General features: G+C 40.0%; 1 protein-coding gene across 3 annotated transcripts in view; it reads left to right on the top strand.

Annotated features, from left to right (window-relative positions):
* The first annotated feature begins 73 nt into the window (after positions 1–73).
* Positions 74–16,249, top strand: part of myh11a (myosin, heavy chain 11a, smooth muscle) — a 32,315-nt gene continuing 16,139 nt past the window's right edge. For 2 of the 3 annotated variants that reach the window (XM_028595380.1, XM_028595396.1), the window contains exons 1-6: positions 74–267; positions 4,300–4,664; positions 5,027–5,183; positions 9,395–9,422; positions 13,077–13,176; positions 13,304–13,330. In XM_028595380.1, coding sequence (XP_028451181.1) covers positions 75–267; positions 4,300–4,664; positions 5,027–5,183; positions 9,395–9,422; positions 13,077–13,176; positions 13,304–13,330 — 870 coding nt within the window. In that variant the 5' untranslated portion in view covers position 74. The remainder of the gene's footprint in view (positions 268–4,299; positions 4,665–5,026; positions 5,184–9,394; positions 9,423–13,076; positions 13,177–13,303; positions 13,331–16,249) is intronic. The other variant, XM_028595388.1, reaches the window with a different exon arrangement.

Here is a 16,249-nt window from a genome sequence, read left to right as displayed (position 1 = left end):
AAAGCTGCCGTTGTCCGCAGTGCGCATGTCCTCTGCCTCCTGACCCGCTAGTGGATGTTGCCTGCCGCTGGACGATGCTGGAGGAGGAGGTTCAGCTCGCGCAGCCCCACCTTCGCGCTACAGTGCGCAGTTTAAATGGTAAGGCTCTTAATTTGACGGGGGTCATTTGGACTGTTCGTTTTTGGAGTACCTCGTCAACGCCGGCTGCTCCAGACCCTTTACTTTCCAAACCCAAAGCACCCCTGAACACACATTTCTTCACATTATGTAAGTATATCATTTTCTGTAGAGCGTCGTTTTACGAGTGTTGATGCTGTGGCAGTGCACTTGTCAACCCGCATCCCTCTCACAACTTGCTTAAGTTAACTTAAACTTCGTTTTAGGAAGAAGAATGTACGGGGGTGTTTCCTGTGTGTTCAAATGAAAAATTTAAACTCTGAACATGGTAGTAGAAAACTTTATTTAATAGGAATTTACCATTCCTATACTGGTATAAAACGATATTTTGAAAATTATTAGCTTTAGCTTAATAGCTTAGCTAACTGTTTGACTTCGTCTGCAATTTGCATCACTTCTTTGAAGCTAACTTACTCATTAAAGAAACTTAGACCATTTGGCTCGCAGACATGTGCTCAGGTCTACAGTATAGCCTACATTATGCATTGAGATATTAATACTTTTCATTCGTACATAGCTACATTTGTGTATTTAATCAAATGTATTAGACGGTGGACAGTTTGTACTGTAAAAATCATGCAGCATTCATAGCAGCATGCTGCAGTATACAAGACGGAGGAAGTAAAGGGAAGTTAGGTCTAAATGTAATTGGCACGACTCTAACCATGGAGTTTCCTGTTTTCCAAATATGGTTGTATAAAGCTGCCTGTCAGTCAGACTGTTGAAACTGTTGTGGCTGAAGATGCAGACACTACAGTGAGAACTAAGTCCTCCTGACAGTTTTCACACGCCACCAATGCAAACCTATCAGTGATGGTTTTGGAGTTTATTTAACATTTAATGATAGTCTGGTTTCATTTAATGTTAGTTGGTTTTCTCCATAATTATGTACATTGATGACTTGTTCAGTGATATGCACATTCAACTACCTTTGACAGTCTACATATGAAATGTTCATCAGCTCAAAGAAATACAAGCATCACCCTCACTGACAAGGACTTCTACTACCTAGAAAGCAGACTTCCAGGATTGCACATGATAAGCTGTTTCAGGCACAGATGTGGACAGTGTGCCAAAATGAAGACAAGGAATGTGTGTGCTGTAACCTATGACTTATCATTTTGCACTTATCATTTCAATGCATCTCTGAAAGAGAAGGAAGTTATGTGTTGACAGTTTATTTGGTTGCCATATTTGTATTTAAATGGACAGTTCTTCAGTTGCTGGCATATGCCTAGGACTTTTTTCTCTAACGGGACAAACCAAGTGTCGTCGTTAGCCTATTTTAGTCTTTATGATTTAATTATTTTCATGCTGTAATCCTAATCATCATACAAAGGCATTATTAAGAAGATGATAACAGGAAGAGTGTTTGTGAAACAGCCAAGAGAGGAAATGAGTACAATTATTCACATGCCCTGCAGGTCACTCTCTTTCAGCCACAAATAGAACTACAGTGTAGGTCACTTAGTCTCCTGGGTGACATTTCCACTTGTTTATTGTCATTTTAAATAGAGATTCAAAAATTAAGATTTGTATTAGTTTTTTCTTCTCAGCCTTGGTGTGATGTGTTTAATCGTGTCATCTAATGACAGTAGAGGATTAGATAATCTCAACAGAAATGTGATAATGCTTTGAGTTGATGGTTTGCTCTGAACTAAGCAGGTCAGTGAGATTGTGTGTTGAAGTTCTTGTGTTGTTGTGAGTTAAATTGATATGAACTTTTTAGTAATTTATGACTAGCTATAATGGAGTATGTGTACTTTAGTCTAATGGCAAATTATGCATACAGTGACAAACAAAGCCTTGTGATGGCGGTGAGCCCTTGTCATACTTTACAGTCCGTCTGTATTCACCTGTTTTCTTGTCAAACGAACTTCAGACAGTTGTCTTCAAGACACTGGCTGAGTACAAAGCTGGGTTGACACAACACAGAAAAAGAGAGAGAGAGAGAGCGCGAAAGAGAGGAGACTTTACAAAGGTATTAAGCCTAGAGATGGTCCGATACCGATACCAGTATCGGTATCGGATCCGATACCGCCTAAAATGCTGGTATCGGTATCGGGAAGTACTGGAGATTATGCACCGATCCGATACGCATAATAAAGTCCTAAAAAAAATCTACGTTAGTTTATTTCTGTTCTTTTTCGTTATAACTATAAAAGAAAGTTCTGTGGCATTTCTTGTTTGCGTTTGTTCATGTTTCACAAAGAGTTTAACCTGAGCCAGACCGACAACAAAGATAGAAATTATATCACATCCATACAGTTATAGTAGTATACAGTTGTTAAAATATATGAAACGCTGGTATCGGATCGGTACTCGGTATCGGCCGATACGCAAGTTCAGGTATCGGAATCGGTATCGGGAAGCTAAAAATGGTATCGGACCATCTCTAATTAAGCCACAGTGGTGAGGAAAGTTAAAGGGCTTTAGTAGGAAGGCTTTGATTGGTTGCACATACTTTAGCACAGTGGGAGTGTCAGGAAAAGTCTATTTACTTTTTCTGCAAAAATAGGTGTTCATCAAAGCATCAGCTGGTCTCTTCTTGTTTTCTCAGCTCACTGGACTTATCCACCTGCTCTGCAGTTTTTGACAAATAGGAAATGTCTGTTTGTGTTTCCAGTTAATGTTTATGCTATATCTTTTAGTAGTTTCTGGGTGATTTGGTTTGGCTGGTCTCTGGGGTACATTTATAGGCTTTCTCAGGAGGCTCACTGTTTTTTTTTACATAGTTCCCACTCAATTAAACTGTGTGCCAGTCTCAATGTACAGAGGGTTGGAGAAGGGCTGAAGTAACAGCCTGTGGACATGAGTCACTCATTGTCTGTAATCCAGGTACCACTAAGTTTTCTATTCAGTAGCTCAGAGGCCAATCCAATTGGACACATCATAATCTTGTTTAAATATAGTATTAGACCGACTGGACCAGATGTATTTGATCGCAAATTCAGATAAACAGTATAGTGCAGAACACGGGGATACACTTGAAATATTTGCTACCAAGCTGTATTTCTTACTTATATTTTCTTACTTAATTTTCACTGCAGGTACCGCTCCCAGACTGAGTCCCAGACACTTGTTCATAATTTAGCCACTGCCTGTTGCATTTAAAAATGAATGCCGCTAGGGGCCTATATGAAGCATGATTGTTAAAGCCCCGGGCCCCCCTCAGGCTTTCTGCCTTGTTGTTATCATTTTGAAGTAAACGACAAGGCTAGCAAGAGACATACTATTCCCTATATGGGCTTTGTTTGGGAGTTCACTTGCCTTTCTGTTTAGGTCCGCAGAAAAAGAGTCCTGCTCCAGAGAAGGGGCCCATATATGGTCATCACAGCAGAAGACTGAAAACTCCTAGCAGAGAGACAGGGAGAGAGAGAGAGATGGAGGGGTAAAGACACGGAAAACATGGGATGTTGTCAATAAAGCACTGAATTAATGATTGAGTATGAGTAAATACCAGTGAGCATTAACATTTCGGGGATAATTCAGATAAAGCTGCTGAGAAAATGTACTAGTCTTTGTTACCAAGTTAATTCAAGTCAATTTCCCAGCCTCAATCTTTCTATGTAAATTGGGGAGGAGAATTGTTTGTGCGTCTCCCTTGTGGCATATGTGAAAGTGTAGGGATGAGAGGGGGTGGAGGTCTGTGAGAGTGAACTCTGGAACTCCCCGATGGATGAAACATGTTAACCGTTTGAGTTACAATCACAGGCAGGACGTTACTTAGTAGCATATCTCCCAAATCAGGAGACTAATCGCTTACTGCAGTGTATAGTTAACCATGTGCACAAACGGTTGTCTTTTAACCCAGAGAGAGAAAAAAAAATACTAGCTGAAGGGTTTGTATTTATCTATGATGTGTATTATAAAGTTTGAGTTGTGAAATGTTTCTCTAAAATTCTGTCCTGTAAAATCTTAGTATTGTGTTGAAACCTCATTCCTTGCCCTCTCATCTTTTTCCTTCCTGTTTACTTTGTTCCCTCTTGCCTTGTTCTTTCCTACATTAGTTACTTCCTTCCTTCCAATACTTACTTATTCACTTTCCACCTCTCTTCTGTCTTTGCTTCCGTAATCTTTCACTCTTATCTAATGTCTAATTTATTGCTTCACTCCCAACAGTTGGCCCTCCACCTCACCCCAAGATGTCCACGAAGGCCCCAACCGAGGACGAGAAGTTCCTCTTTGTCGACAAAGACTTCCTGAACAGCCCCATGGCTCAGGCTGACTGGGCGGCCAAGAAGCTGGTGTGGATCCCATCGGAGAAACATGGCTTTGAGGCGGCCAGTATCAAGGAGGAGCACGGCGACGAGGTGCTGGTGGTGCTGGCTGACAATGGCAAGAAGGTGACAGTCAACAAGGATGACATCCAGAAGATGAACCCGCCCAAGTTCAGCAAGGTGGAGGACATGGCTGAGCTCACCTGCCTGAACGAAGCCTCCGTGTTGCACAACATCCGCGAGCGGTACTTCTCTGGCCTTATTTATGTAAGTATACAGTAAAAACATGTGAATGCTCCCACAATCATTCACTCACACCCTAACAATGTGTGACTACACACAGATGTTTGTATCTATATATCTTTGAGGATTTTCAGATAAATTTATTGATTCCCTTTTACCCTGATTCCAACCTAAACCTAATATTAAGCCAAATGTTTATGCAAATACTGACCCTAAATAAGCCTTGAGGCACAGCCAAATGTCGTCATGTTCGTGTATTTGTACATTATTTAAATTTTTATTATTAGTGCTTTTTGTTAAAGTCCTCACAATTATAGAAATACAAGAACAAACATGCACAAACAGTTCTCACACATGCTAATTTTCCTTGTGGTTCTTTCTTTTAGACGTACTCCGGCCTGTTCTGCGTGGTGGTGAACCCCTATAAAATGCTGCCCATTTACTCAGAGAAGATCATTGAAATGTACAAAGGGAAGAAACGACATGAAGTTCCCCCTCATATCTACTCCATCGCTGATAATGCCTACAGGAACATGATGCAAGGTAGGATGTTTCCATTGCTCCTATCTCTTTGGGATATCTACCTTCTGGTCGTTTTCTTGTTATCCCAGTGTTTGTAATGTATGTATGTTACTCCCACATTGCATAGACATGCAAATCACCTAAACTGGAAACTGTTTTCAGCTGTATAAGCGTTGTGATGAGCTTGTAACCTGTCCAGAGTTACTTTCTCCAAGTACTTCCTGTTATTGGCTGCATCATCCAATAACTTAAACCGATCAAATGAAATGCATGCATGACAAAGCACCATAAGAGCTGGTGTAACTCATTGACAGCTCTCACACATAACCAAGCAAACTGTTAGCACTTGCAAGCTGCTGACCTCATATGTTTTCTGTCAAATTGGGGTGTTGCTGGTAGCGTTAAAGAGCATAGTGTGGGTGAGCTGTGGTATCAGCTGGCCTGTCAAAAGTCTAGTTAGCTGGCAGCGTTTAGCTTTGTCATGTTGACGAAGCTGTTAATAAAAACCACAAACAGGCCAACACTGTCAGGCTGATAGTTTTAAATGCAAAACTGTGTTTGTTATTGTGCACAGTCCAAAATCCACCTCATAGCTCCATCTGTCTGCTGTAAGTTCACTTCAAAGTAAGTTGGTTACAGATGGAGAAAAAAATAATCAAGTCCAAATGGGTATTTTATGGCCTATTTGAGAGTCAGTGTCTTGTAGAGGTGACGATAGTGGCCTTGGCAGAGTTATGCTTACAGTAAACGGCTCTTGGTTAAGCCTGCAGATTTTAGAGCAGCTGGTTTCCCATAGAATCTTTTTCTTGTGCTTCCAGGGGGTCGTGCCCACTGGACTTCATGTTGACGTGAGGATGTTCTCTCAGAGGAGTTGACATCTGGATTGAGAGATGGGTGGAGGGCATTAAACATTTCCTGTTTCAGCCGCCTCCTTCCTCATTCAAAACTTCTAACTGTATTTCTCTCTCTCTTTTGGTCAGTGTGAATACCAAGGTTTTTCTTCTTGTGTGAGAAAGGAGAGTCTTAAGTTTATCAAATGGGTTTGAGATCATACTTTTCTGCTTTGGTTTGATGAGTTTCCCAATGAAACAGGATGTTTGGACAGGACTTACAGTAAAGTCAGGAGGTAATTGTTTGCAGAGCTCCAAAGAAAGTGGGATTATCTGGAATCTTCCAAAACCATACCATTCAATCTGTCAGGCTGCAAATAGAGAAACTGATATAACTGCTCACTTAGTCACTCAGTCAGGATGACATGGAGGATTTGACCCAGGAAAAATCTAACTTCATGATACAGACAGCCCAGTTTCCATTAGCATTTTTAATGTACATTACCAGTTTGAGAAAAATACATTAATATGCACTCTATACTGATCATCAATCTAATACATTGGTATATATTGTTGCACTACTGACGTCAAACATTTTAGCTACAACAGACACAAGCTAAGCAAGTGCATTCAGATACAGTGTGAAAACTAACTTTTAAGCTTCAAGTTCCATTTCTTAGGTGGTCTCTTTAACTTAATGTCTCTGTATTTTAAGGGAATTGATTAACTGGTGCTAAAATTAGTTTGGAAGCTCCTAGAAATGAGTGACCATGTAAAAAGAAGAAGCATAAGAAACACAGCTGCAACAATATCCAGCTCTAATCTGTGGATAGAGATACTTTAACATCAGATGGAATTTTACGATGGTGTTCAAATTGCTAAATTCTTTTGGCATTGTCATTATAAATATCCTAAATCTGTTTTGGATCTTTGATCTTGTGGATTAATGCTTAATGCATTCGCTTACTTTAAGAATGCAACGGTCACTGATATGTGTACGAGTTCCACACAGGAAATTATAATATTTAGCTAATGCGTGTAAACACGATGTCACAAGTAAACAAGAATGGGGAGGATTGATTGGTGTTTGTGTGGGTGTTTGGATTACACATCTTCAGCTCATCCCTGCACAAGAATCTATAAAGCTGCAACTGACCAGACCATGTGCACATGAAACCATGTGCACATGAAAAAGAGTGTGTTTTGATTTGCTGCATTTATTTCAGACTTAACAAATCAGATGTTTGAAATGACAATTGGTGTTTCAGATGGTCGACTACCCAGTCAGTCTTAAAATTTAAAACATGGCTTTTAATGATTTTTACAACAAAGTAAGACAATGAAGTCAGCCGCGAAAGCAATTACAGCCTTGTCAATAAATAAATGCAAAAGAAAAGTTAAAGGCAAACAATAAAATTAGGTTATAAACACTTGATAAAAAACTATCACAGAAAAGTCCATCTTTAAACATAACTTTTAAGATGTGACTTTATATATGCCTGATATTTTAACCTAACCTCTTTAGACAAGTTGTTTTAAAGCCTGGGATACCTGAAAAATCCCCTCTTGTTTTTAATCATAGTCACAGACAGAAGGGACTGTCTGAGGACCCAGATGTGCTCAGTTACTGTCACTCTTTTGCCAGGTTTTGAAGAATAATTAGCTGCAAGTTTGGATGTCTTGGTCTCATATTATGATAATCAATAAAAATAAGTTTGAATCTTTGGGAGCTTAATATTGAATCCAAACTGTTTTTTACAGGGAAGCTTGCTTTTGAGTATAAGGAAGTATAGTAGAATGTAAGAACTGTAAAGCCTCAGGATGGTCTTAGTATACTAATCTTAGTACTTAGTATAAATTCTTTTAATAAGCCTTTGCACAGAAGAATCCTCAACGATCAAAAGGTTAAGACTAAATCAACACATCTATGAATCCTTTTTGAGCCTTTATTTAAAAAACACTGTGGCTGGCAGGGAGTTGTTATTGTTGATGTATTAGTGGGATATCCCATGAAGTAGTGAATAATGATGCAGGATGTCTACACTGTGTGCTATAGTCTGAGCAGTCCCCATGTTAGTGTGGAAGTGGTGCATAACTACAGCAAATCCAAATAACTCGCCTAAGATTTCTTCCTGCAATCTTGGCTGAGATCCCATTCTTCCGAAATTGTGCCTCAGTCTTTGATGTCCAGGAGATAAAAATGTGAAATTCTCGAAGGGAGTTTGCTGTCCCCTTAAATGTTTCACTGCAGCAGATGACTGATGTGCTGTTCCTCTGTGCTCCCAGTTTATTTGTGTTTGACAAACAGGTGCGAAAGACATTGACACTCTCATGAAGTCAGATTTGGAGTTTTACTTAACCTAAACAAATCATTGTCACAAAAATATTCTTAATATTTTTGCAATGTCTCTACTCCTTGAGTCTCTCGCCAGGACTGAGGTTGTTTTTGGATGTTTTTCAAAAGCTCACGACTTTTGGCCACCTCTCTCTCTCTCTCTCTCTCTCTCTCTCTCTCTCTCTCTCTCTCTCTCTCTCTCTCCATCTGCCTTAATTAGGAAGTGCAGGCTGCATTTTGTGCACGCATGCATGCGTGTGTAAGGAATGGAACCATTGGAACAGCAGCCAAAGTCGAGTCAAAACGGAGAAACAGCATCTGTGCTAGTTTACAGTTCCGGGCATGCTGTGCACTGTAACACACTGATAAATCACAGTATGAAAATAATGACGCTGCACATGAATGATGCTCTTCACTGTATAAAGATGAGGAATTGTTGGCGAATGCTCTGTATTGTGTCTTTTTCCCACATCGGATCATTTGTGCAGTAAACGTCTCAGATGTCATTTACTAATAGGTTTCATGTCGATAACTGCCAGCAAAGTTATCTTTTCTCTCAGCAGTACACCCTGTACTCCCACAGGAGTGGTTTGTATTGAAGGATACAGTTACAAAATATCCTTACATGGACTGTATTTCTCCCAGGAGTATTTTTGGAGACGGTATAATGACTCATTGCTCACCACATTCAGAATTGATTTTCATGGTATAAAATCTAAGTATTTGTGAGAGTTACATATTTCTTTAGGCACGGGGAGCCTTCGCAATTTGGGGAGCCTTCGCAATTTACACAGCCTCTTTTAAGCCTTGAACTGAGTCCCAGCCAGTGTCTTAAGTTTAACACTAGATTGATCTTTATTCCTGGAGAAAGGCTTGTGGTTTCACATGTGATAGTTTACTGAGCTATTGTGCATGACTGTCAAAATATCCTCGGGAATAGTCCTCATACTTGTACTTAATAAAAAAATTACATATGCCTTTATAAGTGATCTGGACACTTACTGTATATTTGTGAATGAATTATCATGAAACTTGTTTAACACTATAAACTTTCTTTGTCTCTACAGATCGTGAGGACCAGTCTATTCTCTGCACGTAAGTAAAAATCTGTCCCCTCCAAACTCAACTTTGTCGTCTTTCCTTAAACTTTTTCCTAGACGTCACATAGATGCTAGAAGAAAGGCTGCTTGTGTATCTGTGTGTATATGTGGAAGAACAATTACATAATGCTCTGTAAACACAGAGTTAAACAAATGAGATACATCTCTGGTCCCACCCAGTCTCAACCAGCAAGAAGTCATTCATAATATAACTGATCTTTTAGAAGACGTTGCTGGCTGGATGTTAGATATTGTTTCAGTGAATTATGTTGTATTGAAATGGAGCCAAACTGGAAGAGCGTTAATGCATCCCGGCGGGCTGCGGCCTCGCTCTCCTCTCAGACCCTCGGTCAGGAAGTTTGCCCTGCGTGCTGATGGGAGAGCCAGATTAGCTCTTCAAATGTTTGGGCTCCTTTTTGTTTGTTTATTTTTTCAAATAATTATTGAGAACTTTGACATCCAATCGGACATTCAGGGACAAACAACCTTAATCTTTGGATTGGCCTAAATTTTACTTTCAATTCATAGGAAAAAAAGTTAACTAACCAATTAGTTTGTGTTTTTGAAATAACTAACATTCCACTCTCACATACTGTACATCCCACTGGCTTGTGTTCTATGTTTATCTCTGTCCACTTCTACTAAAAATGTACTGCATGCTTACGTCATCAGAAGGAGAGGGACGGCTTTTATGGACTAAGTCAAATAAGTAGAGATAGTGAACCCTTAATGGACCTACAGTGTATTGTGTTCTTGAGTCATTTTAATTGACTGATTAGTAGCTGATACAGGTTAACCTACAGATTGCAGTATTTCCCAGATTGGTTTTGAGTAAACCGAAGCACCTTTGCTGCTCAGCATCCAGAGGTCCCATTAAAGGAAATGAAAGGAAGGGCTCTGCCCGCTCTAGGCTCTCTCTACTCTAAATTTACAGATGCCAGGATGCTGCTAATTCTTTGATCTCATCAACCCATTTCCTCAACTATCAAGCTTTCTTTATCAGAGGGAGACTTTGGAAAAGTTTGGTAGTATTTATCCCTGTCCGTGTGCAAGGAAGGAATGTCATTGTTTACAGTTCTGGTGAACATGAAGATGTTTATGCTTATGTGAGAAAACTAACATGAAGCACTATTTAAAACAGTTGTGAAGTGACAAACTGGAAGTGAAACAATAAAGCTGAAATACAAACTCTGCCTTCTCTGTGGAACATTACTCAGGTCCAAACAGTCACTTCAAGATTTCAGTTTGAGCTACAGCTGGTCTCAGCCTCGGCATGCCTCAGGAGCCATATATGGGAGAAATGTTTCTGGTCCGATACATGGAATGTCACGTATGGCATTCTTCTCCTGCATGTGTTTGCACATGTGTTCAATCACACTGTATGTTCTTTCTCAATATTGTTTTTACAACAATCCACCATACAAGCCTAGCAAGTATTTGTTAATATGTTGTCATGGGAGACCTGTGTACATTTAATTTTAGGTACTTTTCTTTTAAGGACGACTTGCTTGCTTGCTGGGTGGTCAAGATGGCGGAAACACTGTTATAATAATCGTAGTACGTTATAGGTGGGAAATAATGAAAGAAATGCAGAGTAGGGCACATTTTCGGGCATTGTAACAGCAACAAAATCACTATTAAAAAATACGCTTTTAAACTGTTATAACAACTTTGTCCTAAAATATTTATTATCTGATAAGATTTCTGAGAAGTTTGCTGCGTACGTGTGAACTCAATTAGTTTCTTGAAACTATTTTAACTCTTTTATGTATCATGCATACAGTGTATATTCTGGAAATTCTAGCAGAGATTGTATCCCTCAGATTCCTTCACACAGGAGCAAGAATTTGTCATGGGAAATAGCTGAGAGCCTGCTAAATCCATTCTTGAGATGTTGACATTTCATCTGAGCAGGGTCACCAGTTTCCTTGGTCTAAAATTCATTCAGTGTGTGTGTGTGCGTGCGTGCGTGCGTGTGTAAGACTGGACTGGTGAAATTGACATAGTGGCCCTGAAGTGGCAGGATGGCAGGATATTACTGAAGAGTGCAGATTCAGCCTTTTCTGACCCTGCTGGTGGCTTGAATGCATCATATTAGTAATGGAGGGCTACACTGTGGGGATTTCCTAGCCTCAGAAGTCTGAGAAGATAAGTGTTTGTGCTGTCTACGACTGTTGTTCTCAACCTTGTGTGTAACCCTTTAACAGAAAGTATTGCCTCTGCAGATCCCGTCACAGGTTGCACACTCAAGAGTTGTAGACAGTTAACCATAGAACGCTCCTCATATTTTTCTTTTTTTTCATTCATTCTTTAAATATTCAATACTTTACAAGTGGAAAAGCTGAAATTTTACAAAATCATAATAACACATCTCAATATTAGCAATATGTTACCTCTGTTGAAGTTTGATGTAATCCATTCAATCCTTTCAAATAATCAAATGATTGTCAGTGAAACCTGTACTGATGGTAAGCAGGAGGTGCAGTTGATAGACCATCTGGAGGAAAAACTCCCATCACAATTTATTCTGTACTAACAGCTGCCTACATTAGGAGGCTGGATATCGTATGTCCTTACCAAACCTGAACAGGACAGAGTAATTGGATTCTCCTATGGGCTGCCAAGCCCTAACACAGGGAGCATCCCATGCCTTTTATGGCCCCATGGCTCAGGATGTGTCTGTTTGTTGGACTGCTGGCTGGTGGCTCTGGTATCATTCAACTTGGTCTTTCTAAGTATCCAGGATCATTTTCTGGAAAGAATGTGTTATTGCTTCTGTTTGAAAAGGTTCCAATTATAAAATGTCTTTTACAACATAGTACATCTTAAACTGTTAGGTTTCTGACTATTTTGAGGGTATCCATCATATAACTGTCAATTGTTGTAAATAAGTTACAAATAATAATTAAAAAAATTCTTCCAGCTATATACACACTGATTTTGTTGCCATGAATTTTTCAGGCCATTAGTTCGGTGCTGCTTACAGGCAGCCATTCCTCTTTCAAGGAATAAATCAAGATTTTGTGAGATACACTTATTCACTTTCTTGCAGAGATTTAGATGAGAAGAGCAGCCTGATAGCTTTGCTTAACATGAAGATTGGAAACCTAGCCCCTGGCTTTAGCCTGACAGTTAAAACTGCATACCACTTTGGTTGCACATCATATCATATCACATAACATACACCCCTCTCCCTCCCCAAGATTCCAGGCTATCTCTACACTGTTTGCCATCAAATAAAAGCAGAAATGCCAAGACAAATATTCTTTTAAAAAACAGCCAGGCTTGCTGCTTTTCCCCTTGGTAGGAACTATTTCTTTAAAGCTCTAAAATAAGTGAAAAGAGTTAGTTTAAAAAAAATTAAAACAAGTTTCATTAAATCGGTATGGATATGAATGTGATAGTTGGTAAGGATCTGGGCACACAGGGATCAGTGTGTAGTAGGCAGTCTGAACAATAACATTATGCTTTGAGTCAGACTCAGACATGCGGTTATCTCTGCCGCACATGATTTCCATTCAATTACACTGGGTTATTGAACTGTGAAAAGAGTACCTGTCAGTGCTGATAATCTTCTTATTTTCTCTCATTCCCTCTCACTATCTCCCCTCTGCATCTTTTAATCCCCTTCTCACTTTTTTCTCTCTAGTGGAGAGTCTGGTGCTGGGAAGACGGAGAACACCAAGAAGGTCATCCAGTATCTGGCTGTCGTGGCCTCCTCACATAAAGGCAAGAAGGACAGCAGTGCTGTAAGTATCTGTGTGAAAAGAGATCATGTTGTATTAAAAGTTAGGATCTGTCAGTCAGTTCCCTCACTCTTCAACATGTAGGAAACTGCCCAGTTTAATCCTGTATATCGCCATTTCATCCAAATAGCAACAATCAGGATCACAGTTTGCCTACGTGAGTAAAGGGGAATGCTTGGAGTGTGTTTCTGTGTGTATTGTTTGTGTGTGTTCCTTCTTTAGGGTAGAAAAGTGCATGAAGAAAGTGTCACTGAGTTACCCAAAACTATTGTTGTCTGTTTGTATGGATTGTTATTACACCTTACATTAAGGGTCAAGATCCCAAATCTTACTGTTCTTGAGTTAGAAGGTGTTTACCCTAACATTCGTCATTTCTATATCTTACCCGACAACAGTTGATTTAGACTGCATGACCATCATCATAGTACTGTCTCGCTGTCACTTTTCAAATCTGCCAAATGTTCAGTGAAGGACGTGTAGTGTTTCGTACTCCTGAACTGGTTCATCATGTTGAGTTTTGTGTCATCCATTTTCTTATGAACACCCTTTCACTGCCAGTGGAGATGAGATTGGAGCCTCCCTGGCAGTGACAGGGTCTCTCACAGATCAACGAGCACAGTGTGAGCATGCCCATGTCCTGTTCTGATCTATTAAGCACAGACTTCCCCACCCTCCCTCTCCGTTCCCTCCCCTCCTCCTTGTCCTCTCACCTGCCATTTGACCTGCGGTGCGCCGTTGGTTGTTTTTTTAACAACACTTCAGGATGAGTAAGATGGCGTCCAAGGCTCCTGACTAGACATTGATGGTTTGTGGTGTTACTCTGGTGTTGGTGTGGTTATCGGAAGGATTTATTTGTGGGACAAAGCAATGTTTTCCTTTCGCCAGTGACCCCACTCAGCCTCAGTGTCTCTGCCCCAGAGGAAACGCTGTACAGTACGCTGTCCTCAGTAGGACTTCGAGACTCCTAGCAACCTAGCACGAACAGAAACAGCGTTGGGTCAATCTCTTTTCTCTGCTCTCACCTTCTCCCTTCCTCAGGCACTATTTTGACTCAGCCAACTGCTCATTAGCTATGTGCTTGAGCGTTTTATTTAAACACTGTCTTAAGAACAATCCTTCCCATCAGCTCTCTTTTGCTTTCTTGCCATTTTGCTTTGCTCTATTTCTCTTTTCTCTCCTTTCTTTTCCCCAGTGACTTAAATGAACAAGACCCTCCTCTCTGCTCTGCCAACTCTGAACTGCACCTCTTCAGCTGGTCTGTATCTTTCCTGTTTTTCCTTAAACATTTAAAAAAGATTGACTTTTATTGACTCTACTTTTTTGAGAAATGACTGCATTGCTTTTTTAAATGCTCCGTCTGTCTGGATGTCCTTCTCACTGACCATCTAGAGTAAGAACTCAAAATCAAACTCAATGAAGTTAGCAAAGGTCTGAACAAGGTCATCATTAAGCTTCATTGTTCTCATCTCACCGTCGCCATTTTTTAATCACAATATTAACACAAGTCATGCCCATCTCCTCTTCATGGCTTTAGCTCATTTACAGGGTAGCTGAAGGGGGTGTTTTTAAGCGAGAATATTTAAAGTAGAGATCTACAGCACCTGACCTTGATGCTAGGCCGACACAGACCCCTTTGATCAGGTGGATTAGCTGGATGCAGAGTGACGGGGTGACTGCCTCATTTACTGACCATCACCCAGCCCAACCCACCAGGCTCTGCAGTCACGCTGGAAGCATATCGCATCTCCAGAAGGCTGTTTGTGAATAAGAAGCTTTTTAGTTTTTTGACATATTGAATGCAAATACTTTGGCAGGACTCATCAAAGGTTTTGTAATGTTAACATTATTCAGATGCCTCGTCTGACCCATCATATCTCACTCTTCCATCTCTCTCCCTGTTTCTACATCAGCAACAGCAGCTTCTCTTCATTTCAACCCTTTCTCTCAAAACTGATGGAGATGTCTTTAGGCCATGTGTCTGTGTAATAGAATGTACTGAATAAAGTCAAAGAGGATTTGTGTGGAATTATATTGTTATATTACCAGACATGTATAAAGTACTAGAGACCCAGACTTGAGTAAAAGTACAAGTGCTCTATCAAAAAAGTGACTTGAGTAGAAGTTGAAGTGCTCTTTAAGCACCACACTTAAGTGGAAGTACTAAATTATTCAAAAAATGTTGTACTTAAGTATTGCAAGTAGTTTATTTTAAAATGTACTACTCAAGTACTGAAAGTAAAAGTACAAGTTTTGTGCTATGTAGTTATTAAAGAAAGCAGTCAAAAGTTTGAATATCATATTGTTTATATTATTTCAAATGTTTAGTCTAAAGGACACTCACAATTCCTTTGGCTGTAGCAGCAGTACAAGGACAGGAATGTACAACTCCGCAGCATGTCATGAACCACGGGTAGCTAGTTAGCTAGCACTTACTGATAGCTCAAGCTGGTGTGCCATTTGTGTATTATATTTGTAAGTTACATTAATATGTTTCTTCAAATTCGACGGTGAATTTTTTTGAAGGCCATTATTTTGCAATCTTTCAGGAGGCAGATTAGGCACTTCATATGAATTGTCTTTCACTCTGACAAATGAAAACATGGACTCTAAGTAGGGCCAGGGGTGGTGTCCTTCCTCACCCTCACAGCCACGATCACTCCAAGTTGAAGGTGTTGATGGTGGTGTTTCTGGTTCTTCCATCTGAAACAAACTAACAAAGCTCAAGTGTTCTCAATGCAGGCAGGCAGCAGAGCAAAAGGCAGAACGGGAACACGCGCGGTTTTCTTATAAGACATCACTTGATTCGTTCAATGATGAGCCAGCTTCATCCAACCTGGTGGCAGAGCCCTCTTCCGCTCTGGCAGTGATAATGTGGATTTGGAATGATTCAGAACATTTTTAGAATTGTAATGAGTAACAATGCAGCACAAAATGTATCGGAGTAAAAGTATTAAACTCATCTAAAATATGTACTGAAGTAAAAGTGGAAGTAGGAGAAAAAAATAATACTTCAGTAGAGTACAGATACAGCCTTTTAGTACGTAAGTACAGTGGTCAAGTAGTTCTACTTCTTTAC

This window comes from Perca flavescens, chromosome 2, assembly GCF_004354835.1.
Source record: "Perca flavescens isolate YP-PL-M2 chromosome 2, PFLA_1.0, whole genome shotgun sequence".
NCBI lineage: Eukaryota > Metazoa > Chordata > Actinopteri > Perciformes > Percidae > Perca > Perca flavescens.
The sequence above is the reverse complement of the archived record's forward strand: the minus strand, read 5'-3'. Positions and strand labels throughout refer to the sequence as shown.